The following is a 24675-nucleotide window of genomic DNA, read 5'->3' as shown; positions in this document are numbered from 1 at the left end:
TTAGTTTAATTAATATTTATATTAAAATTCAACTAAAGGCAAAATGACAAAAAAAGGAAGGAAGATGGAGATTCTGGAAGGCGAAAGGTTGGCGACATTGGGGAAGGGTCGGGCTGGGGTCGTTTGGCCCTAACAGGTGGTCGGCAACCCAGTCGGCTGGAGTCGGAGAGGGCTTGTGAGCCCTCACCCAGATCTAAGGCGAGGGTCGCAGCCCCCTCCAAGATTCGGCAAGGGGTCATCAGCCCTGCTCGCTCAAGGCCAGGGTCGTCAATAGCTAGCTGGCCTCGGGATCTAGGTGAGGGCTCATAGGTCTGCGTCGTGAGTCGGCTTGGGTCGCTGGCCCTGGTCCGACAACCCCAATGGGGAGGCAACGATGAGGGCTAATCCCTCGCCGCCTACAATCTCCATCTTCCTCTTCTTCTTCTTCAATTTAAAATTAAGCTTTAAATTTTTGTTTAATTAATCCTCACATCAGCAGTAAAACTTGACTTGTCTTGCTAGAAAATCGTCACGTCAGATTTTGCCAGATTTTCTTTGCCATTTAACACTTAATTGATCCATTTTTACTCGATTTTGGCATTTAAATATCCCTTGTGCCAGGTTCCCAGATATCCTAGTCGGCAAAAAAGCCTAATGCCTTCGAATGCGTGCTCTGAAGGGCTAATACACTGCTAAGAACACAGCGACATAAGAGAAGTCCTCACTACAGCCATCGACACGATGGATAGGATCAAAATCCACATCATGGGATGGCCGAACCAAAGTCGCCCTAATACATCCTCGCGATGGGCGCCGGCGGCTCTCTGTCCTCTAATGTACACCGTTCACCTCCGCTGTTAAAAAATGAAAGTCAATATAGAGATTATGTGCCGACAAATTTTTACCCATGTCACGTGAGGAAGAATCAAAACAATTTCAAGAATTCTTTGCCATGTTTCTGAATGCATTGGAGCAAGTGATCCGAGTACGTAACCTGCTTAAAGTCACATAACTTGGTTTTCTTGCTCTTTCTTTCTGGGAAGCAACTCAACAGGTCAAATTGATTCGGACAATTTTGGCTTTCCCTTCTCCAATTTATGATCATTTCTTTTTGCTGATCATATCTTCAAATGTCAATTGGTTTTCGAACATAGATGGGCAATCAAATGTATAGCAAGACTGCTGCTGATTCCTCCTTGTGCTTAATCTTTTGCTAGATTTAAATCATTTGACTATTTTGGTAGGAAGACTAATTGCAGATGCACGTATGAAACTTGCTCATTTCAAGCATCTTCCTAACACAATTCATAAAGTCAAATAATGCTCTTGAAGAATCAGGCAATGTGCAGGCTCAAATAAGACCAATAGAAATCTATGAAGTTGACATGCTGCTTTCAGGGAATCAGGGGATTACAGCTGGGGACCGTTTTGTGGTGACACTGTTTGCATTTAGTCTATGGAGGTCAAGGTCACGCATTCACACATGTCCTCTTCGAAAAGAAAGGAAAAAGCATAATGTTGATGCATCTCTTATTGCTCGTCAAAAGTACCGTAGAAAGTTATGATAATTGATCTTGTCTAACATCGCGTGCCTTTGCGCTGAAACTGTTTGCATTTAGTCTATGTAGGTCAAGGTTATGTGTCCACACGTCCCTATTTGAAAAGAAAGGAAAAGTATGATGTTGATATATCTCTGATTGCTCGGCAAAAGTACCATAGAAAATTATGGTCATTGATCTTAGCTCATCATGTCTAGCATTGTGTGCATTTGTGTTGACACTATTTGCATTTAGTCTATGTAGGTCAAGGTCACGTGTCCACACATGTCCCTGTTCGAAAAGAAAGGAAAAGCATGATGTCAATTGCTCAGCAAAAGTACCATAGAAAATTATGGTCATTTATCTTAGCTAATCATGTCTAACATTGTAGGGAATATGACACTATGTCTATCTATTAAAGAGCCTAATATCAATACATAATTCTTCAAAAAACTTCAATTATGATATAATAGATTCATATGCTCAACATTTCAGGATTATTTTGGTAGGAAGGACTAATTGTAAATGCACTCAAGCATCTTCCTAACACAATCTATAAAAGTTGAATAATCCTATTGAAGAATTTGGTAACGTGCAGGTCCAAATAAGACTATAGCATAAGCTTTTGAAGTTGACATGCTGCGTTTAGGGAATTGGGGGATACACCTGTGGACCATTTGGTGGTGACACTATTCGCATTTGATTTATGTAGGTCAAGGTCAGGCGTTCAATCATCCTGGGCTTCTTCATCTAAATAAGAAAACCATTTCTGTGGTGGCAAGGGTATACATTCTATGCGATTCATTTCCCTGCGTAGCACCATTTAGGCCTTTTGAGACTGATCAAATCAATCAAACTTATGGTCCTTCAATCTTTGAATTTTTTAATTGGAAGAAAGAGAAGATCAACTCTCTTTGGGAATTTGGAGGCATAGCCTCCATATTGAGCTTAAACTATTGGCAAGCTCAAAATCACTTGGAATTTTACCATACTGAGGAAGGCCGATTCCTAATGTGCCAATGATACTAGTGCTCATTTGTTTCTGTCCTAACACACCCATATGGCAGAATAATTTTTCTGAAGTGCCTAGTTACGGCTCATTACGATTGAGCGTGCGTTGGTGTAAAAATTATAATTCCCATACCGATGAAATTCATGTCCTTTCAAAGTAATTCATTACAATTTGCATGAATAGAGCGTGGCTGCTTTACATCATCAAAGGACGGCATGGCTCCAACAGGACATCTTACGTGTGCGAACTCGACCTGTATAGGACCAATGGAGACGAGACGAGACTCGGCAGAAAATGGCCGACAGCCGAATCCTCACATACCCCACTAAGTCTCCAAGAATCATTACCTTTTCTGACATTCTAGGACATTTGCGGAATTGCGCCAAATAATTGCTGACGAGAAAGATCTGCCGATCATTTTCGGTCTCCGTCAAGCCCTAGCGTAAGCTGACATGGTTATGATAGTATTTATTCAAGTTTCAAAATGGAGGAAGAGTACTCTGAAAATCTCTTTTTAGAGATCCAAACATAGAGTCCAAGCTCTACGTAGCTGCCGTGAAAGGGAATGTGCATTATCTGCTTGAGTTGCTCACAAAAGATAAACTACTTCTTGATAGAATCATGACCAAAAAACATAACGAGCATCCTCTACACATTGCAACCACGCTTGGACGCTTGGATTTCGTGGAAGAGGTCCTAACTCAGAAGGCCGAGCTGGCAAGAGAGCAAGATTCCCTCTTCATCTCGAGTAGCAAAAAGATCCCCTAACATCGTGGCATGCTTGTTAAGAGTCAACTATCCATAACAAATACGAAAGAAACCCTCTCGCGACCATGAAAGGCCATGGATATGTTGGAATACTTGGTCCAGCGAGACCTAATGCAGCCCATAGTGTTGTCGAACATGGCCAGATAATCCTGCATTTATGCGTGATGCATAATAGACTAGAAGCTTTGAAACTTTTGATAGTTATCTTGGCGATGATCAGTTCATCAACTTGAGGGACAGATATGACTACATGATTTTGCATTTGGCTACTGCAAATAGAGAAACCAAGGTATGTTTGTACAACCAAGCCTCTGCACTAGTCAAATTCAGTGAGCTTATTAATAATAAAAAAAAAGGCGATTCTAAGATACATTAATGTCCTAGAAATATTCGGAAGCTAAAAGATATCCATTGTAGGTCATGATATTTAAAAAAGAAGGAAGTCGTTGGTCCATATACTAAACTACGACTTTACACTTCACACAATTTTGATACTTATTTTATCTAGATCAGAAGGAACATAGAATCGGAGATAGCAAAAGAGTTTCATCAAGGGACGAGTATCCCTTCTCAAGGCATCAAATAATAGTCACAAAGACTAGAGGACTGAAAAACGCTAGTAGCAAAGTTAATCCTGAAAAGTACGTAACATGGGGTTGTCTAGATCAAATTTGACTGATACATTTTTGATGTTACTCCTCTACAGACCATGCTCTTCTCGACTAATAAAAGGAGTTAAACCAAACATTAAGAACTCCAGAGGTTTCACAGCATTCGCCGAAAGTGAGGAAAAAAAAAGAGAAAGTGAGAAGGCAATATGCATAAGACGCTAATGGTGATAGTGACATTGCTAGCTGCCATGACATTCCAAGCCAGCATTACCCAACCTGGTGGCCTTTGGGAAGGAGATTTTATGAGTGAATCTGAAGAAGATTCGATTCGGAACACTGCACCTTTTCATACTGCGAGTGAATCTGTAATGACAGATGAGTTCCTGAATGCGTGCAAGAATTTCTTAACATATAACAGCTTTTTTTTTTTTTTTAACAGAACATATAACAGCTTCATTGCATCGCTTAGTATCCTTGTGCTTTTCATAAGTGGTCTTCCTCCAAGCGGCATTGGATCACCACGAGGATTGTAATGCTGATTATGTGGGTTGCGATAAGCTTCGCAATGGCAACTTATGCCATCTTTGTATTTGTCTTCACCAGCAAGCGAACTGAAAACTTTCATTGGTGCAATTGGACTTGTGGTGCTAACATGGGTTGGGTTGATGGCTCTTCTTTTTTTGTGTCGCTTCGTTTAATCCTGAAATTGGTATGCAAGGTTCTGGAATTCGTCCACAAAGCCTCGACAGAACGCAGGCCAGAGGATCATACGGTTTAGTGGCTGTATATAGCTGCAAATGTGTTTGTTACAGAAGAAGCACCCTGAGACCTAAGGCCATAAAAGGAGATGCTATACAGTGCATGCTTTGTTCAGTGTGCCGATTAGACAACAGCTACGATGCATTAAAGTATGGTATATGCTTGCGAAAACAATAAATATTTTAATTGTGTTGAATTTATGGAAAGATGGGAGTTTAGATGTATAGTGGATAGCTGTTTTATTTGATTTGATTTGTGGCAGTTCAAAAAAAGAATGACATTGGATTTAAAGTCCAAAAATTTCAGCCATCGGATCAATTTTATTTAGTGTAACCTAAACACCATAAAGTGGTAATAAGGAAGTTTGTTCCAGTGGAATTGCAAATTTTACGATTAATTACGGAAAATCACGATGGTCAAAAGGATTATTACTTGTGGACAGGATCCATTGATTACGAATTTGAAGGATTATCTATGTAGATTTACTAAGAATAGGAAAATAGAAAGTAAACTTTAGGTTGCTTAGATGTCTCGATAAAAATTATGATCATTATGATCTTTTGAGCTTACGATAATTTGAGGTAATTTACTATCTATAAAAGTAGAGAACTCACTACCATCTACACAGACTTGCGACTGATTTAAGATTATCAATGTCAATAATTGATTATAAGTTTGTGCCTCTTATGACAATTTCAAGTATCTTATTATCCCAATAGTTTATTGCCATGTGATAAGAAATTTTTGTTCCAACTGTATTAGCTCAATTACCAAACAAAGGGAAAGTACTAATCGGACATGGGATCGAGATCGTGATGATTTCGGGCAAATTACAAGTGCTGGAGGGATAATTATTAAAGACAGGAACTACAAGTTATGACTAGTTGAGGAAAATTACCCCTAGAATGATTATTTAGTAATTCCATCGTCTAGTTATGAAATATGAAAGGAAGTTATTGCTAATACTGGAATAATACAAAATAGTCAACTACCAATTTTGACTAATTGAAGAAAATTATGAATAGTGACGACATCCTGATATTATCTTGCTGTTCATAAATTATCTTTCTCTTCTTCAATTTATGATCATTTCTTTTTGTTGATCATACCTTCAAATGTTAATTGGTTTTTCAACAGAATTGGGCAATCAAATTTATAGCAAGACTGCTGATTGCTCATTACGCTTTATTTCTTTGCTAGCTCTAAATCATTTCCGATTATTTTGGTAGGAAGACTAATTGGGAATGCACTTATGACACTATTGCTCATTTCAAGCATCTCTAACACAATTCATGAGGTTGAATAATCCCTCCAGAAGAATCAAGTAGTGTGCAGGCTCAAATAAGACTATAATTGAAGTCTTTGAAGTTGACATGCTGCTTTTAGGGAATTGGGGATACAGCTGCAAACCATTTTGTGGTCTAAGTAGGTCAAGGTCACGTGTTCACACTGTCCATATTCGGAAAGCAAGGAAAAGCATGATGTTGATATATCTTTAATTGCTGAAAGTACCGGAGAAAATTATGGTCATTCATCTTGGCTAATCATGTCTAACATTGTATGCAAGCCTCTGGGACTATGACACCACACCTATCTATAAAGAGTCTAATATGAATATGTATTTCTTGAAAAACTTCAATTATGATATAGTAGATTCATATGCTGAAAATTTTGCGACTATTTTGGTAGGAAGACTAATCGTAAATGCACTCAAGCATCTTCCTAACACAATCCATAAAGTTGAATAATCCCCCTAAAGAATCGGGTAATGCGTGGGCTCAAATAAGACTATAATAAAGTCTTTGAAGTTGACATACTGCTTTTAGGGAATTGAGGGATACAGTTGGGAACCATTTTGTGGTGACACTGTTTGCTTTTGGTCTATGTAGATCAAGGTCATGCATTCACACATGTCCATATTCGAAAGAAAAGGAGAGGAATGATGTGATATATCTCTAATTGCTCAGCAAAAGTACCGTAGAGAATTATGGCCATTGATCTTAGCTAATCATGTCTAACATTGGTAAATGCCTCAGTGACTATGGCACTACATCTATCGATTAAGAGTCTAGTATCAATATCAATACATAATTCTTCAAAAAGCTTCAATTATGATATAGTAGATTCATATGCTCAAAACTTTGCGACTCTTTTGGTAGGAAGACTAATCGTAAATGCACTCTAAGCATCTTCCTAACATAATCCATAAAGTTGAATAATCCTCTTGAAGAATTAGGTAATGTGCAGGCCCAAATAAGACTATAGCAGAAGCTTTTGAAGTTGACATGCAGCGTCTAGGGAATTGGGGGATAAATCCATGGACCATTTGGTGGTGACGCTACTTGCATTAGGTCTATGCAGGTCAAGGTCACGCGTTCATACATGTCCAAATTTGAAAGAAAAAGGAAAGGAATGATGTTCATATATCTTTGATTGCTCGGCGAAAGTGCCGAGAAAATCATGGTCATCGATCTTAGCCAATCATGTCTAACATTGTGAGAAGGCCTCGGGGACTATGACATTATGTTTATCCACTTAGAGTCTAATATCAGCGCATAATTCTTCAAAAATCTTCCATTATGATATAGGAGATTCTTATGCTCGACATTCTTGCTGCTCAAATCAGCCAATCTAAAGTTTTAACACTTGCGCAAACATGCAAGAAGACATACGTGGGGCAAAAAGCCGTATCTGTGAATTAATCCACCGAACATATGAAGAAATAGCCTCTGTTTATATATAGATTGTGTCCTCACACGAACTTGAAGAATCTTTCCCTTACCTCACATTCCTAGGACCTTTGGATGAACCAGGCAAGGGTGATGCAGAGTGCAAATGATTGATTCTTGGCAATATCATGTAACAATAATGAGTAACTCAGGGTTGCCCACGTCACGCCAAAAACGTTTCTAAAAGAGAATCGCTTTTCTCATATTTTCATCTTGTCTAAAACTTTTTTAAGAAACTTTTCTAAAGAGAAAGTTGCTTTTTGTACGCATTTCCATCATGTCTAAAACTTTTTTTAAATGATTGATTCTTGGCAATATCATGTAACTGTAATGAGTAACTCAGGGTTGCCCACTTCATGCAAAAAAACGTTTCTAAAAGAGAATCGCTTTTCTCAGATTTCCATCTTGTCTAAAACTTTTAAGAAACTTTTCTAAAGAAAGTTGCTTTTCTTGTATTTCCATCATTTCTAAAACTTTTTTTAAATGAGGGAGTTGCATTTCTCGGGAGTTGCATTTCTCGGATTTCCATGGAGAGGCTATAATTTCACTATAACCCAGTTGAGAAAAAGTCTGGTCATGGTTTAGGGAAGAACATCGTCACAATGAAGCATTGAGAGAGAAGCGACAATCAAAGGAGAATGGGAGCTTCCTTAGGGCAATCTACGGCAGGGACTTCCAAACAAATTAAATTTCGATTTGCCAAAACACACATTTGAAGAAGAGATTGCAGGTTTTCTTCTTGATTCCCTTAAGAAATAGTTGCAGGTAGATTCCAAGTGTCTATAACCTATCTATGATGCCAAGTTTGAGTAGATATATAGTGAGACATCCTTAAATTAATTCCTCCAGTTATTGTTTGTTTTGCTCGTCCCCACTCCAAATTTCACGAGCGTGCACATACTTCCCAAAATTGCTTTTCCTCGATTCAATACATAGTTCGATTCATTTCGCCCCCTCTGCCATCCTAAAAACCTACCACAAGCCGCTCATTATCCGAGTCCTTTGTTCTGCGACTACTCCCCACCCTCATCAAATGGAGTCATTATGGGCCCACCAACGCGTGTGGTTTGTCCTAAACCATACACCTGTTGGAGAGAGTTCAACTTAGCTACGATGCATTAGAGTACGGTATATGCTTGTGAAAACAACAAATGTTTTAATTGTGTTGAATTTATGGAAAAGATGGGAGTTTTTTTTTTTTTTTGTCGGATAAGATGGGAGTTTAGATGTATAATGGATGGCTGTTTTATTAAAAAAAAAAGAATGACTTATTGGATTTAAAGTCCAAAATTTCTGCCATGGGATCAATTTTATTTAGTGTAACCTAAACATATTAAAGTGGTAATTTATCGATAATTAAGGAAGTTTGTTCCAGTGGAATTGCAAATTTTACGATTAATTACAGAAAATCACGATGGTCGAAAGGATTATTACTTATGGACAGGATCCATTGATTACGAATTTGAAGGATTATCTATGTAGATTTACTAAGAATAGGAAAATAGAATGTAAACTTTAGGTTGCTTAGATTTCTCGATAAAATTATGATCATTATGATCTTTTGAGCTTACTATAACTTGAGGTAATTTACTATCTATAAAAGTAGAGAACTCACTACCATCTACACGGACTTACTGTGATTTACGATTATCAATGTCAATAATTGATTATGTGCCTCTTATGACAATTTCAAGTATCTTATTACCCCAATAGTTTATTGCCATGTGATAGGAATTTTTGTATCAAACTGCATTAGCTCAATTACCACAAAGGGAAAGTACTAATTGGACATGGGATTGAGATCGTGATGATTTCGGGCAAATTACAATTGCTGGAGGGATAATTATTAAGGATAGGAACTACAAGTTATGACTAGTTGAGAAAATTACCCTAGAATGATTATTTAGCAATTCCATCGTCGAGTTATGAAATATGAAAGGAAGTTATTGCTAAATGGAATAATACAAAATAGTCAACTACCAATTTTGACTAATTGAAGAAAATTATGATAATGCTGGATAATTATTAGTGACGACATCCTGATATTATCTTGCTGTTCATAAAATATCTTTCCCTTCTTCAATTTATGATCATTTCTTTTTGCTGATCATACCTTCAAATGTTAATTGTTTTTTGAACAGAAATGAGCAATCAAATTTATAGCAAGACTGCTGATCACTCATTAAGCTTTATTTTTTTGCTGGCTCTAAATTATTTCCGACTATTTTGGTAGGAAGACTAATTGGGAATGCACTTATGACACTATTGCTCATTTCAAGCATCTTCCTAACACAATTCATTAAGTCTAATAATCCCTGCAGAAGAATCAGGTAATGTGGAGGCTCAAGACTATAATAGAAGTCTTTGAAGTTGACATGCTGCTTTAGGGGAATTGGAGGATATGGTTGGGGACCATTTTGTGGTGACACTATTTGCATTTAGTCCATGTAACTCAAAGTCACACTGTCCATATTCGAAAAGAAAGGAAAAACATGATGTTGGTATATCTCTAATTGCTCGGCGAAAGTACAATAGAAAATTATGGTCATTGATCTTAGCTAATCATGTCTAACATTGCGTGAAGGCCTCTAGACTATGACACTACACCTATATATTACAGTATAATGTCAATACGGATTTCTTCAAAATATATGGTAGATTCATATGCTCAAAACTTTTGCGACTATTTTGGTGGGAAGACTAATCGTAAATGCACTCAAGCATCTTCCTAACACAATCCATAAAGTTGAATAATCCCCCGGAAGAATCAGGTAATGCGCGGGCTCAAATAAGACTATAATAGAAGTCTTTGAAGTTGACATGCTGCTTTTAGGGAATCGAGGGATACAGTTGGGAACTATTTTGTGGTGACACCGTTTGCATTTGGTCTATGTAGGTCAAGGTCACGCGTTCACACATGTCCATATTGGAAAGAAAATGAGAGGACTGATGTTGATCTATCTCTAATTGTTCAGCAAAAGTACCGTGAAGAATTATGGCCATTGATCTTAGCTAATCATGTCTAACATTGATTAAAGGCCTCGGTGACTATGACACTACATCTATCTATTAAGAGTCTAGTATCAATGCATAATTCTTCAAAAAGCTTCAATTATGATATAGTAGATTCATATGCTCAAAACTTTGCGACTCTTTTGGTAGGAAGACTAATCGTAAATGCACTCTAAGCATCTTCTAACATAATCCATAAGTTGAATAATCCTCTTGAAGAATTAGGTAATGTGCAGGCCCAAATAAGACTATAGCATAAGCTTTTGAAGTTGACATGCAGCGTCTAGGGAATTGGGATAAATCCATGGACCATTTGGTGGTGACGCTACTTGCATTAGGTCTATGCAGGTCAAAGTCACGCGTTCATACATGTCCAAATGTGAAAGAAAAAGGAAAGGAATGATGTTCATATATCTTTGATTGCTGGCGAAAGTGCCGTAGAAAATCATGGTCATCGATCTTAGCCAATCATGTCTAACATTGTGAGAAGGCCAAAGGGGACTATGACATTATGTTTTATCCACTTAGAGTCTAATATCAGCGCATAATTCTTCAAAAAAATCTTCCATTATGATATAGGAGATTCTTATGCTCGACATTCTTGCTGCTCAAATCAGCCAATCTAAAGTTTTAACACACTTGCGCAAACATGCAAGAAGACATACGTGGGGCAAAAGCCGTATCTGTGAATTAATCCACCGAACATATGAAGGAATAGCCTCTGTTTATATATAGATTGTGTCCTCACACGAACTTGAAGAATCTTTCCCTTACCTCACATTCTAGGACCTTTGGATGAACCAGGCAAGGGTGATGCAGAGTGCAAATGATTGATTCTTGGCAATATCATGTAACAATAATGAGTAACTCAGGGTTGCCACGTCACGCCAAAAACGTTTCTAAAAGAGAATCGCTTTTCTCATATTTTCATCTTGTCTAAAACTTTTTTAAGAAACTTTTCTAAAAAGAAAGTTGCTTTTGTACGCATTTCCATCATGTCTAAAACTTTTTTTTAAATGATTGATTCTTGGCAATATCATGTAACTGTAATGAGTAACTCAGGGTTGCCCACTTCATGCCAAAAACGTTTCTAAAAAGAGAATCGCTTTTCTCAGATTTCCATCTTGTCTAAAACTTTTTTAAGAAACTTTTCTAAAGAGAAAGTTGCTTTTCTTGTATTTCCATCATTTCTAAAACTTTTTAAAATGAGAGTTGCATTTCTCGGGAGTTGCATTTCTCGGATTTCCATGGAGAAGGCTATAATTTCACTATAGCAGTTGAGAAAAAGTCTGGTCATGGTTTTTGGGAAGAACATCGTCACAATGAAGCATTGAGAGAAGCGACAATCAAAGGAGAATGGAGCTTCCTTAGGGCAATCTACGGCAGGGACTTCCAAACAAATTAAATTTCGATTTGCCAAAACACACATTTGAAGAAGAGATTGCAGGTTTCTTCTTGATTCCCTTAAGAAATAGTTGCAGGTAGATTCCAAGTGTCTATAACCTATATGATGCCAAGTTTGAGTAGATATATAGTGAGACATCCTTAAATTAATTCACTCCAGTTATTGTTTGTTTTGCTCGTCCCCTCCAAATTTCACGAGCGTGCACATACTTCCCAAAATTGCTTTTCCTCGATTCAATACATAGTTCGATTCATTTTCGCCCCTCTGCCATCCTAAAACCTACTACAAGCCGCTCATTATCCGAGTCCCTTTGTTCTGGCGACTACTCCCCACCCTCATCAAATGGAGTCATTATGGGCCCACCAACTTGCGTGTGGTTTGTCCCTAAACCATACACCTGTTGGAGAGAGTTCCACCCTAATACCATATTATATCATCCTTAAATTAACTCACTCAAAGTATTATCTTTTTTTTGGCCCGTACCATAGTAAATCCCACAGTGTGTCCTTTAACGTACGGACATTTACTTTTCAAGGAGTCACACATCCTAGTAGCATTCTAATTTGAACATATTTAACTTTGGAGTTCCAAATTAAAACTTGCTATCAATTTTAACATATATACCCCATAATCGCTTTGCTTCTATTTAATGCACAATTCAGCTCATATTTGCCCTCTTCACCATCTTAGAAGTTTTGCAAGAGCCGGCTTTTGTTCAAAATCTACGGCTTCTAGCGATCCTCTCGCCCTCATCGAGACCGAATCGTTACATATAGAGTCATGAGTGACATTTGTCAAACGTTTGTGTACACAATCATCCTGGGCTTCTTTATTTAAATAAGAAAACCATTCCTGTGGTGGTAGGCATATATATTCTCCGTGATTTATTTCCCTGCCTTGTACCATTGAGGACTTTCATGACTGATCAAATCAATCAGGAACTTATGGTCCTCAATCTTTGAAATTTTAATGGAAGAAAGAAGAGTAACTCTCTTTGGCGGCATTTTGGAGGTATAGCAAGGCTGATGCCTCCGGTGAGCAAACTATTTGCAAGCTTGAAATCACTTGGGATTACCATGGTGAGAAAGCCAACTTCTAATGTGCTAGTGATACTATTGCTCATTTGTTTCTATTTCCTAACACACCCATATAGTAGAATAATTTCTATGAAAGTTCCTAGGTCACAATTCATTCCAATTGATCGAGCATAAGCGCAAAAATTATTTCTGATAAATCAGTAAATTCATGTCTTTTCAAAAGTAATTCATTTTTACGACAATTTGCACAGATAGAATGTGACTGCTTTACAACATCAAAAGCACATCATGGCTCCAGTGGGACATCTAAGTCTGAACTTGACCTATATAGGACAAAATATAGATGAGCTCGGCTAAAAATGGCCGACTGGCGAATCCCCACATCAGGGCAGACAGTGCAGAGTAGCAGAGGAGCAGAGCAGAGCGACATGACCGGGGCAGGTGGCCAACGTGACCGGAGCAGCTGGCCGGACGCCGGCGGAACCAGGCCACGTGCTCCCGCGTACGGCATTTTTATAGAGCCATACGTACCCTGAATCTCTGAATGGGACAATGATCCTATCGCTCATCTGTAATTATCATCCAAACACACCCGTATGGCAGAATAATTTGTCTAGAAGTGCCTAGGTTACAGCTCATTCCGATTGAGTGAGCGTTAGTGCAAAAATTATTTCTCACATATGGATGAAATTCATGTCCTAACAAAATATACATGTTTGTGCAAACGAAGTGAGTCCACAATAATTTGCATAGATAAAGTGTGGCTGCTTTACATGATCCAAGGATGTCATGGCTCAATCGAGACATGTTACACGTGCAAACTTGAGCTATATAGGACCAAATGGGGACGAGACTCGCCAGAAAATGACCAACAGGTGAATCCTTATCCACGACAAAGCTCCAAGAGTAAACCTTATCTGACGTACTAAGACATATGCGAGACTTGAGTCACATACTTGCAGTCAAGAGATATCTACCATTCGTTTTTCGGTCTTCGTCAAAGACTATTGAGATGGTTGACTTGGTTGTGACAATATTATTTAAGTCTTCCAATGGAGGAGGTAGTATTTTGAAATCCTCTTTTTGAAGGTCCGAACATGGAGTCTGAGCTCTATGAAGCCGCTGTCAAAGGAAATGTGCCGTCTTTGCTTGAGTTGCTAAAAACGGACAAATTACTTCTTGACAGAGTCATGATTGGGAATCACACTGAGACTCCTCTGCACATTGCAGCCATGCTTGGACAGTTGGATTTCGTGAAAGATATCCTAGCTCAGAAGGCCGAGATGGCAAGTGTGCAAGATTCTCAGGGTTCAACGCCTCTTCATCTTGCCGCAGCAAAAGGGTACCTTAACATAGTGGAAAGCTTGGTAAGAGCCTACCCAGATACATGTTCCTACTGTGACAAATACAAAAGAAATCCTCTTCATGTTGCAGCCATGAAAGGGCATGTGAATGTGTTGGAAAACTTGGTTGGAGCAAGACCTGATGCCGCCCGTAGTGTCATTGAACATGGCCAGACGATCCTGCATTTATGCGTGAAGCATAACAGACTAGAAGCTTTGAAGCTTTTGATAGATATCTTGGGCAATGAACAGTTCATCAATTTGGGGATGAAGATGGCAACACAATTTTGCATTTGGCTATTGGCGATAGACAAGCTGAGGTATGTTCATACAACTCATCTCTGTGTGACATCCCAAATTTTCAACCCTGTCTTTCTTTTGAATAAATCGGGCATTTCATTGACGTGTCTATAGGGTTGTTCTCGGGGCGATCACTCTCGAGATAACTAGAAAGTAGCTGGGTAAGCCATTAAAGAATATTAAGGCAATAGACTTGAGAGTCCGACCAGGAATCGACTTTTCGGCCGTGTTCATCTCTAGAGGTCGATCGCACGTGACTAAAGATCGAAGTGAGATCGGAGATAGGGTCGGTTCGGCGAGATGTGTGGCCGATCGTGGGTGACTTCACTAAATTGGAAAATTCTCGTCGACCCGGCACTAATTTGATTTTCGTCGTTTGGTACTGTGTTGGCCGTACTTGAGCCCTCGAGATTTTCACGACAATCAAGAGTCGCCATTGAGTCGAGTGGGTTCATAGTGGCTCGAAGAAAATGGGCCACTTGGTCCTTGTAAAAGTTAGAAAACTACCCGATAGTCTAGGTCACGCTAAAAACGCGCCGAATGAAAATTAACCACCATTCGAGTCCGATTTCGGAAAGTGAAGTTTTGGTGATATCACTGATAAATTTTAGGAGCATCAACTCGGTCTCGGAAGATTTTCGGAGATTCAGAAATGTTACGGAAATTAGGTTCGGACGTCGCGGAAATTGGCAAAAGTTCAGATTGGCTAAATTAATGGGAAATTGGACTTTCAGATTAAGCCGTTGTGTGTCGGGGATTTATAGAAAATCATTTGGGATTTTCTACGTCGAATTTGGACCTCCATTTGGGAATTTATTGGAGAAATTGAAGTCAAATGGTGAAATTCGTATCATCCTCCTTTTTAAATTTGACCGATTGAGAAGTTGTGAGAGTTGTTGGTGTGGCGCAATGAAGCGGAGGTTTAATCTTGGCGCAGATTGATTGTTGAAAGATATTTCTTGTGGAAAATTAGCGAGATGGCCCACCCTCTCTCTTATCTTCTTCCTCACGCACGGCTCCTCTTCATTTTAACTCTGCGGTCTCAGCTTCTGCTTCATTTTCTTTCGGTCGAAGTCCAGCCCAGCAAAGCCTCCTCCGCGTGTCTTCTTCAACTCCACTTCTCTGCCCCGTAAACGACTGCAACCCAGCGTCCACTGAAGACCGATCCACCAAGAAACCAGCTCACGGGATCTTCACTGGAGCTGCTCCGTGTTTGTTCTTCATCAGCCCACGTCTTGGTCAATTTCCCCACCGCGTGAAGTTCTTGGTTGACCACTTGAAGCCACGATCCCACCGAGCTGGTCGGCCACTCACGCCAGCTCCACACCCCACCAAACCGCACGTCTCTGCCAGCGTTTCCTTCCCCACGGAGTTGCCATTGAAATCACTTGAAGCACCAACGTTGACCCTTGCTCAGCCAACGTGCGACAGCTGCCTCTTCTTCGGCCAACACCAAAATCCATCGAAGACCAACGAAAATTGCCGCAGCTGCTTCGCCGTCCGCGCGTCCAAGCTGCTTCTGCGTGGGCTCTCTTCATCATTCGGTCAAGTCTCAAGCTTGGTCAGCGTTCAGCGAAGAAGAACGCCTGCCAGCTACCTTCGTCCGCGAGGTCTTCCACGAAGCAAATCCGTGGCCACGTCTTCCCCAGCTCAGCCACCGAAGCTGCTTCTGTCTTCGGTCCAACAGCCAGCAGTTGGGCCATTGAAGCCCACGAATTGATTTCAACAGAACCAGCAGCCTCTTTGGGCCTTCTTCTTCAGCCATGAAGCCTGCGAAGTCTTTGTCCAGCAGCCCATCAACAGAATTTTACTGAGGCCCATCTCCTGCAGTCTTCAAGCCCAGTCCAATCCAAGTGAATTAATTGGTCAAGTCCATTTCAGCAGGCCCAACCCAACTTGGGTCTGGCCCAAAAGCAAGAACAAATCTCAGTTGGGCTGAGATTTGTTGGGCTAAGCCTAAGGCCCGGTCAAGCCCGCCGGTGTTGTCGAAAATCCGATTTCGGCCGTCGTGTCGCCGTTGCGGTGATTCGATCTCCGCTTTTGTCAAGTGAGTTTTTACTCACTAAAGCTCTTAGTTTGCTAAATATGCTTAGGGGTTGGTTAGATTTAATTAAATGCAATTAGGTGGTTAGATTAGTTTAGATCAATTAAATTAGAGACTTAATGATGCATGTTAGGTGGTTAGAAATAGACATTAGCAAGTAGACATGCCATGTTATTTATGGAGCGAGTCTCGGTAATTTTCCGGGCTTGTCTCGGTATCCAATTCGGCATTATAAGCCTAAATTGGATTTTTATAATTATTTATTTAATTTTCGAAATTAATTATTTAATTATTTATTTTTCCGGAAATTCAACAAGGATGGCGGTGCCGGAATTTCGTGCTGATTGTCGTGGTGCAGTCCATTTATTTATTTGAGCTTTATTTGGTGCTAAAGTAATTTATGAGTGAATTTAAGATTTATTCTTGAATTGAATCTTGAGAGGGTCGGGTGGGACCGTAAAGCCACTAGTTCTTGAGAGGGTCGGGTGGGACCGTAAAGCCACTAGTTCTTGAAAAGGTCGGGTGGGACCGTAAAGCCACTAGTTCTTGAGAGGGTCGGGTGGGGACCGTAAAGCCACTAGTTCTTGAGAGGGTCGGGTGGGACCGTAAAGCCACTAGTTCTTGAAAGGGTTGAGGCCCGATATGAAATCGACTAGGTCGATTCGATTGATGCCTTCGATCGGTGATGTGATTGTTTGAATGCCTATTGAGCGTACTAATATGCGAGATGGAATGCGAGGGCGATCGGTGATGTGAGAATCCTCAACTCGTGCCGTGTTTAGCGGCCTATAGTGTATTGGCTTTCTAATCGGAGTCTTAGGGGTAGGACTCGGCTGAGGCGTGGTCTCATTGGTTATTGAATAACCATTTCGGGACCCTAAGGAGAAGCTAAGGAAGAGGAACTGAAGGGGAGAAAGACTTTTGAAGAAGAAGACGATCACGAGAGGATCTTGAATATAACCGGATGTGGGTGAGATCCCATCTCTTTTGAACGGCTGTCTTAGTATAGATAGGTGTGAGACAAGTATGTTGTGAATAATATTGTAAATATACTATGAGTTGTCTGTTAATGAAAGTGTGGTTGTGAATTTCAATATGAAAAATATGGCCTACTTTCCTATCCCATTGTTTTATTGTCTGAGGATTTATAACTGCTTCCGCATGTGCTTAATAGAAAGAAAGGGTCGGCGATACATAGTCCTGGGATATCGCATTTTATAATCGACCAAGGAGAAGGATGTGCGCACGTCCGAGGATCGGGGCGTGACACTCTGTACTAGTCAAATTCAGTGAGCTTATCAACAAAAGAGGTGGTTCTAGGATGAAAATAATACAAATAGCCCTTAAACTTTGGTTCAATATGCAAAGTCATTTTTGGATTTTTAGTTTATCTGACATGGTCCTTAAACAATTCATAAAATACTTGATCTAGTTTCTAAATTTTTTAATTTATTTGATCTAGTCTCTTAATTTTTAATTTATTTGCTTTCCACACTAAAGTCAAATAAGCCATTCGATACTATTATAAGTTTTCACAATTGCATCATTGCGCAAATTTTAGAATATCTTTTATTTCAATCAATTTCCCAAATAAAAAAAATATTTTCCTTTTATTATCTTTTTACCTTTTTTTATTTTTACAAATATAACTATAGTTCCATTTAAGTGTATTTAACTTATAATCTCTATAATGGAAAAATGTTAGAGTTATATTGGATACATAATCCTTTCAACTTTAAAATAAGTATTCTCATAAGAGTATTTAACAACGATATTTGTATATTTATAGACTTTCTTGTACTTGTATTAATCTAAACTCATTCCTAATTTTTAGATAGATTAGAAATTCAAGGTTTTGTGTTTCGTGTTTTCTCAATAAATTTAGTTAAATCTGTAAATTAGGAAATTAAATAATAGAAGTATCAGCCCGATACAACTTTAATGAGATTTTACTTTTGTTACTATAGAGATCATAAGTTAAAATATGAGCAAATAGAACTATCTTAATATTTATAAATGTCAAAAAAGGTGAAAAAGTAATAAAAAGATAGTCATTTTTTGTTGATTTAGGAAAAAATTGAAATAAGAGAATTTTCTGAGAATTTTAAAACTTTAAGCAATATATTAATTATGATTTTTTTTACTTTTTATGGGTAAATGAGAGACTAGATTAAACAACTTGAAAGTTTAGGGACTAAAGTGAATATTTAAAAATAGTTCAAGGACCACATTGAATGATGAAAAGTATAAAGATGACATTGCACATTGAATTAAAATTAATGGACTATTTGTGTTATTTTCCTATCTATGATGCCTAGGTGTCCTATCAATTTTTGGTAGCTAAGAAGTATCCATTTTTACATTGAAGGTTATGATATTTGGAAAAGAATTAACTGGTCGAGATAATTAACTACAACTTTATACTTTGCGCTATTTTCATGCTAATTTTATCTAGATTAGACGGAACATAAAACTAGAGGTAGCAGAAGAGATTCAATAAGGGATGGGTTTCCCTTGTGAAGGTGTCAAGTAATAGTCACCAACACTACGGGACTAAAAAAACACTGGTGCCAAAGTTGATCCTGAAATGGATATAACATGGGCGTGCTTAGTTCAAACCTGATCCCAACTGCTACATTCTATTGTTACTTCTCTGCAGACTATAGTCTTCTTGATTAATAAAGGAGTGAACCCGAACATTACGAACTCCAGAGGTTTCACAGCAGTCAGCCTATTAGCACAAGGCGAAAGCGCAGGAAGAGCCTCAGAGATCAGGGATTATGTTCCTCAAATTTCAGAGAATCAAAACTCATCCGGACAAACAGTCCACACCAATAACACGGTCATGACCTTCCATCCACCTATAGGAGAAAAGGAAGAAAGGAAAAGAAAGATAAAATGGCAAAACAACATGCATCAGACTCTATTGGTGGTAGCGACATTGCTAGCTGCCGTGGCATACCAAGCCAGTCTTACCCCGCCTGGTGGCCTTTGGCAAGGAGATTCCCCGAGCGAATATGTAACAAATGTTACAGGCAGTATTAACCCATCTGGTGGCATTTCGCCAGCAGTTTCCCAGACCAATGAGACTGGTGATACGCATTTTGCGGGCGAGTCCATAATGGGAGATAACTACCGGGACAAATACCATATTTTCCTAATATGTAACACGATAAGTTTCATCGCATCGCTTAGCACCATTATGGTTCTTATAAGTGGTCTTCCTCTAAAGCGGCGTCGGCTTACCACATGGATTGCAATGCTGATTATGTGGATTGCAATAACCTTCACAGGGGCGACTTATACCATCACCATATGGGTCTTCACACCGGCTCAGGAATTGAGTATTGCAATTAAAATAAATAGAATTGCGATGCTGGTATGGTTTGGATTAATGGCTATTATTTGCCTGTGCCACGTTGTTCTCTTGACCGTGAAGTTGGTACGCAAAGTCCCCAAATTCGTCCGCAGCAGGAGGGATCTTATAGGAGTTCCCTGAGCCCAAAAGCCATGTAAGAGGAGATGCTATGCAGTATGTGTTGTTCAGTGTGGTGATTAGACAACTTAGCTACGATAGCATGCATGTGTGTATCTGCTAGTGGAAACAATGAATGTTTTATGCGTGTTGAATCCCTGTGAAAGACGGAGTTTAGATGTATAATGGATGGCTGTTTCATTTGATTTGATTTGTGGCGGTTAAAAAAAAAAAAGAGAATATGACTTAATGGATTTGAAGTCCAAAAAATCTCAGCCGTGGCATCAGTTGAAGCGGTAATTTGTAGACAACTAAGGAAGTTTGTTCAGGAGGAACTGTAAATTTTACGATTAATTAAGGAAAATCACGACATGCAAAAGGACTATTATTTATGGATAGGATCCATTGATTATGAATTTGAAGGATTATTTAATTAGATTTACTAAGAAAAGGGAAATAGAAAGTAAACTTTAGGTTGCTTAGATTTCTCGATAAAAATTACGATCATTTAGACCTTTGAACTTACGATAACTTGAGTTAATTTACTATTAATAAACGTAGATTACTAACTACCATTTGCATGGACTTGCGAATGACTTATGATTATCGTGGTCAATTATTAATTTTAAGACGTGTCTCTTATGACAATTTCAAGTACCTTACCATCCCATTAGTTAACTGGTAGGTGATAGGAATTCTTGTTTTGAACTATGTAGCTCAATTGCCACACAAAAGAGGAAAGAGCAAACTAGACTTACATTTCAGAAATCTCGGCCCAAGATTGGAACATCTTCCCGCCTTACATTTTGCTAGACCTTGTATATGCCGATACCTTAGCGTATGGTTGTAAGTTTTCGAAACTATAATACAAAGTCTATTTTCGACCCAAAAAAAAAAAAACTAGACGTGCAACTAAGATCGTGGCTATTTTAGGTAAATTATAATTATTAGAGGTACAATAATACGGGACAGGAACTACGGATTATGGCCGGTCGAGTTATGAAGTATAAAATGAAGTTATTGTTTTTTTTGGTAAAAAGAAAAAGGAAGTTATTGTTAATAATTGAAAAATACTAAAACAAAAGAAAACAATGAACCACCAATTTTGACTAATTGAAGAAAATTATGAAATTACCAAATAACTAGTACAACATCCCTAATTTAAATGGTGTATATGAATGTCACTATTTGAATACAATTTTATGAACAAGTGCAACAAGAGTATGAGGAGTATAACCAATTTACCATAGCCTTAGATCATTTACCAAGTAATATGTCACACCCCATGGTTTGAGGGAATGTTATAAGGAAATTATTAGGTGTAAGCATTTCCATGTTACAAAATAAATAACTTACCGTCAAAGTAATAACATCTTTAAAGATGGAAATATACCATCAGAGCATTCTTGGTACGAACTGTATAGCTAAATTACGCAAAAGAGGACGTACTAACTACTAGTACAATTGAGATCACGACGATTTCAAGCAAATTACGATTGTCGGAGATATAATTATTAAGGATAGGAACTACAAGTTATGACATGTCATGGAAAATTAGACCATGGTGGGACAATTACTTAGTAATTCCATTGTCGAGTTATGAAATATGAAGGGAATTTACTATTAATACTGGAAAAATACTAACAATAATGAACTACCGACCATGACTGTATAAAGAAAATTACAATATAGTTACTAGTGAAAACATCCCCAACTTACGAACTGTGAAGGAATGTTTCTTTTTCTTTTTTTTATAAAATTTTACGAACCATAAGTGCAATGAAATTGTGAGGAGTTCAGCCAATTCACCACGGCTTTAGGTCAACTACCAAGTAATGTATCGCATGCGATGGCTTGAAGTAATTTACTATGTTTAAGAAAATTATTTAGTGTAAGCATTCTCATGTTACAAAACGTGTAATTTACCTTCAGAGTAGTAACATATCTTAAGACAATGTTCTACTTTATAGGAAGAAATTCAAAATAGTAATTTACCCTATAAGAAATAATGTACCTTTTGAAGTATTAATTTTTCTTATAATTAGTAAAATGAACGAGTGCTAATCCTTGATGATCTCAATTATACTCATTCTTAGCAAATTGTTTTTTTTTTTTTTGAGTCAATTCTTAGTAAATTTTTAACAAAGCCTATAATAATATACCTTATTGTATCATAAGTGCCAAATGATGTTTGTAAGTATCTGTTGTGTTCATAAAATTAGTTTTAACGTCGTTAAATTACCTCTATGTTTGTAGATATTTGCAAATGTAAACTTTATCTTATAATTCATAATTTCCCTTTTGAATTGGCAAAATCATCTACAACCAAAGTAAACTAAAAATTAAATGGCTATAGCCAGTCAATTTTGCACACGGAATGAAGGTCCCTTCTTCCATATGGGACCCTAGAATCGCCCCCAATAAGCTTAAGACCAAAGTAGAAAATCCTAGAACGTAGAATTACCGAAGCAGATGTTTTGTGTTCATGAGGGCAGTTTACGGCTAGGACTTTCAAACAAATTAAGATTCGCTTTCACAAAATACTTAGTTATCGATTGAATGTCCAGATAAGATGATTACGCGCCCACAATTTTTCTACATTAGTCGTGCGAGGAAGAGTCAAAACTTTCTCACGAATTCTTTGCCATGATCTCTGAATGCAGTGGAGCAAGTGATCTGAGCATGTAACATACTTTATTTTGCCGCATGATTTGGTTTTCTTGTTCTTTCTTTCTGTGAAGAAACTTAACAGGTGATATTGATTCGGATTATTTTTGGCTTTCCCTTCTCCAATTTGTGATCATTTTGTTTTTGCTGATACCTTCAAAGTAAATTAATCTTTGCATAAAAGCACATTGGTGTTTGAACAAAAATGGGCCATGAAATGTGTAGCCAGACTGCTGCTTGCTCATTGTGCTTAAATTATTTGCTAGCTAAAAATCATTTGCGACTATTTTGGCGGAAAGACTAATCATAAATGCACTTATGAAACTTGCTCGTTTCAAGCATCTTCCTAACACGATCCATAAAGTTGAATGATCTGAGCCGAAGAATAAGATATTGTGCAGGCTCAAATAAGACCAAAACAGGAACTTTTGAAGTTGACATGTCGTGTTTAGGGAATTGGGGGAGGCACCTGGGACCAATTGGTGGTGACACTGTCTGCATTTGGTCTATGTAAGTCAAGTTCACGCGTTCATATATGTCCATATTTGTAAGGGAAGGTAAGGACCGGTGTTGATATATCCTGATTATTCGGTGAAATTATCGCAGAGAATTATGGTCTTTGGTCTTAGCCAATCATGTCTTAAATTGTGTGAAAAATGGCTGGTCGTTGTTTGAGGGAAGAACATGTCGCAATGAAGCATTATGACAGCAGCGAATTTCAAAGTGTTGGAAGTTTGTTTGTCAAAACAAGTTGAGTGTGTTTTCCTTGTCCCACATAGGAAAAATGGGACGAAGTGGGTTGATTTATAAGTGAAGGGTTTCCTTGTGTATCTCAAGGAATGATCGGGTGGGGCTAGACCCCACCATACCCACGTGCGAGTGTGCGAATAATTGCGCGGTTTTAATTAGCACTAATTTCTTTGTTATTTATTTATTTTTTATGTTATTAATTTTTTAATCAATTCAAAGGTTGCATTTTAATTCGAGAATTTTGGAAATAAAATATAAAATGAAAATTCGAAATTCTATTTTTTTTAAAAACTATTATTCGAATTTTTATTTGTGTTTTTTATACAACCTTTGGAAAATTATTAATTCGGTTTGCAACTTTTCCCGAAGGGTTGCAATTGTTCGGTTTTCGACTTCTTCCGAAGAGTCGCATTTATTTATCCGAACAATTTTTCTAAAGAATGTGTTTGTTCATTCTTTAGCAATTTTCACGAAAAGCTACAAGACTATTTTATATATATATACTCGTTATTTTCGGAAAAGCAGAGAGTGATCATTTTCATCTTTTCGAGCTTTCTGTTTGAAAAAACTACGGCCATTCTTTCAAATTGTTTCCTAGAAAGACCTTGGAGAAATACTATAATTGCTAACTAGTATTCTCATCCGAAACTTTGTTGTATCCTGGAGGATTTTCGCCGGTGACTATTAGCAACATTGTGAGGCAAATAAATCCTTAAAAAAAGTGATATCATGCCTCAAAGTCCGACTTGAGTACTCTGAATATTCATTTTCATTGTTCTACCCAATTCAAAGCCATATTTTCACAACACAAAGGACGCCAAGTCTCCAAGGGGACATGTTGAGAAGCATCGCCTCTCCCTCTTCCATTTTCCAGATCTCTCTCTCCCTTCTTCCATATTTTACCTTCTCTCCAGATTTTTCCCTTTCTCACCGCCTCTTCCGATAAGCCAAAGCAAGTTGCAATGTGATGAATTAGTTTAGGAGATATTTTATATTGGAAAAGTGTGGAAGCTGGGATGCACCGACTTTGCATCCTATAAATGGAGAAGGTGCTCCATGTGCGAGCGTGTGGTGAATAAAGCGACGTAGAGAGAACAGAGAAGAGTGTTTTATTGAGTGCTTGTTTCAGTGGAGCATCCAGTTGACCAATATAAGACCAAATGGAGACGAGACTCGCCAGAAAATGGCCGCCAGGTATATCCCAACACACCCTCCATAGACATTCAGGGGAACTGAGCCACATACT

At 38.2% G+C, this 24675-nt stretch overlaps 1 protein-coding gene across 1 annotated transcript in view; it reads left to right on the top strand.

Annotated features, from left to right (window-relative positions):
• The window catches only part of LOC104438971, a 20476-nt gene extending 440 nt beyond the window's left edge, over positions 1–20036 (top strand). Inside the window, exon 2 of the mRNA XM_039309256.1 lies at positions 19197–20036. Within this exon, the coding sequence (XP_039165190.1) occupies positions 19197–20036 (840 nt within the window). The remainder of the gene's footprint in view (positions 1–19196) is intronic.
• Positions 20037–24675: the final 4639 nt, after the last annotated feature.

The sequence above is a fragment of the Eucalyptus grandis genome, chromosome 3, assembly GCF_016545825.1.
Source record: "Eucalyptus grandis isolate ANBG69807.140 chromosome 3, ASM1654582v1, whole genome shotgun sequence".
Classification (NCBI taxonomy): domain Eukaryota; kingdom Viridiplantae; phylum Streptophyta; class Magnoliopsida; order Myrtales; family Myrtaceae; genus Eucalyptus; species Eucalyptus grandis.
The sequence above is the reverse complement of the archived record's forward strand: the minus strand, read 5'-3'. Positions and strand labels throughout refer to the sequence as shown.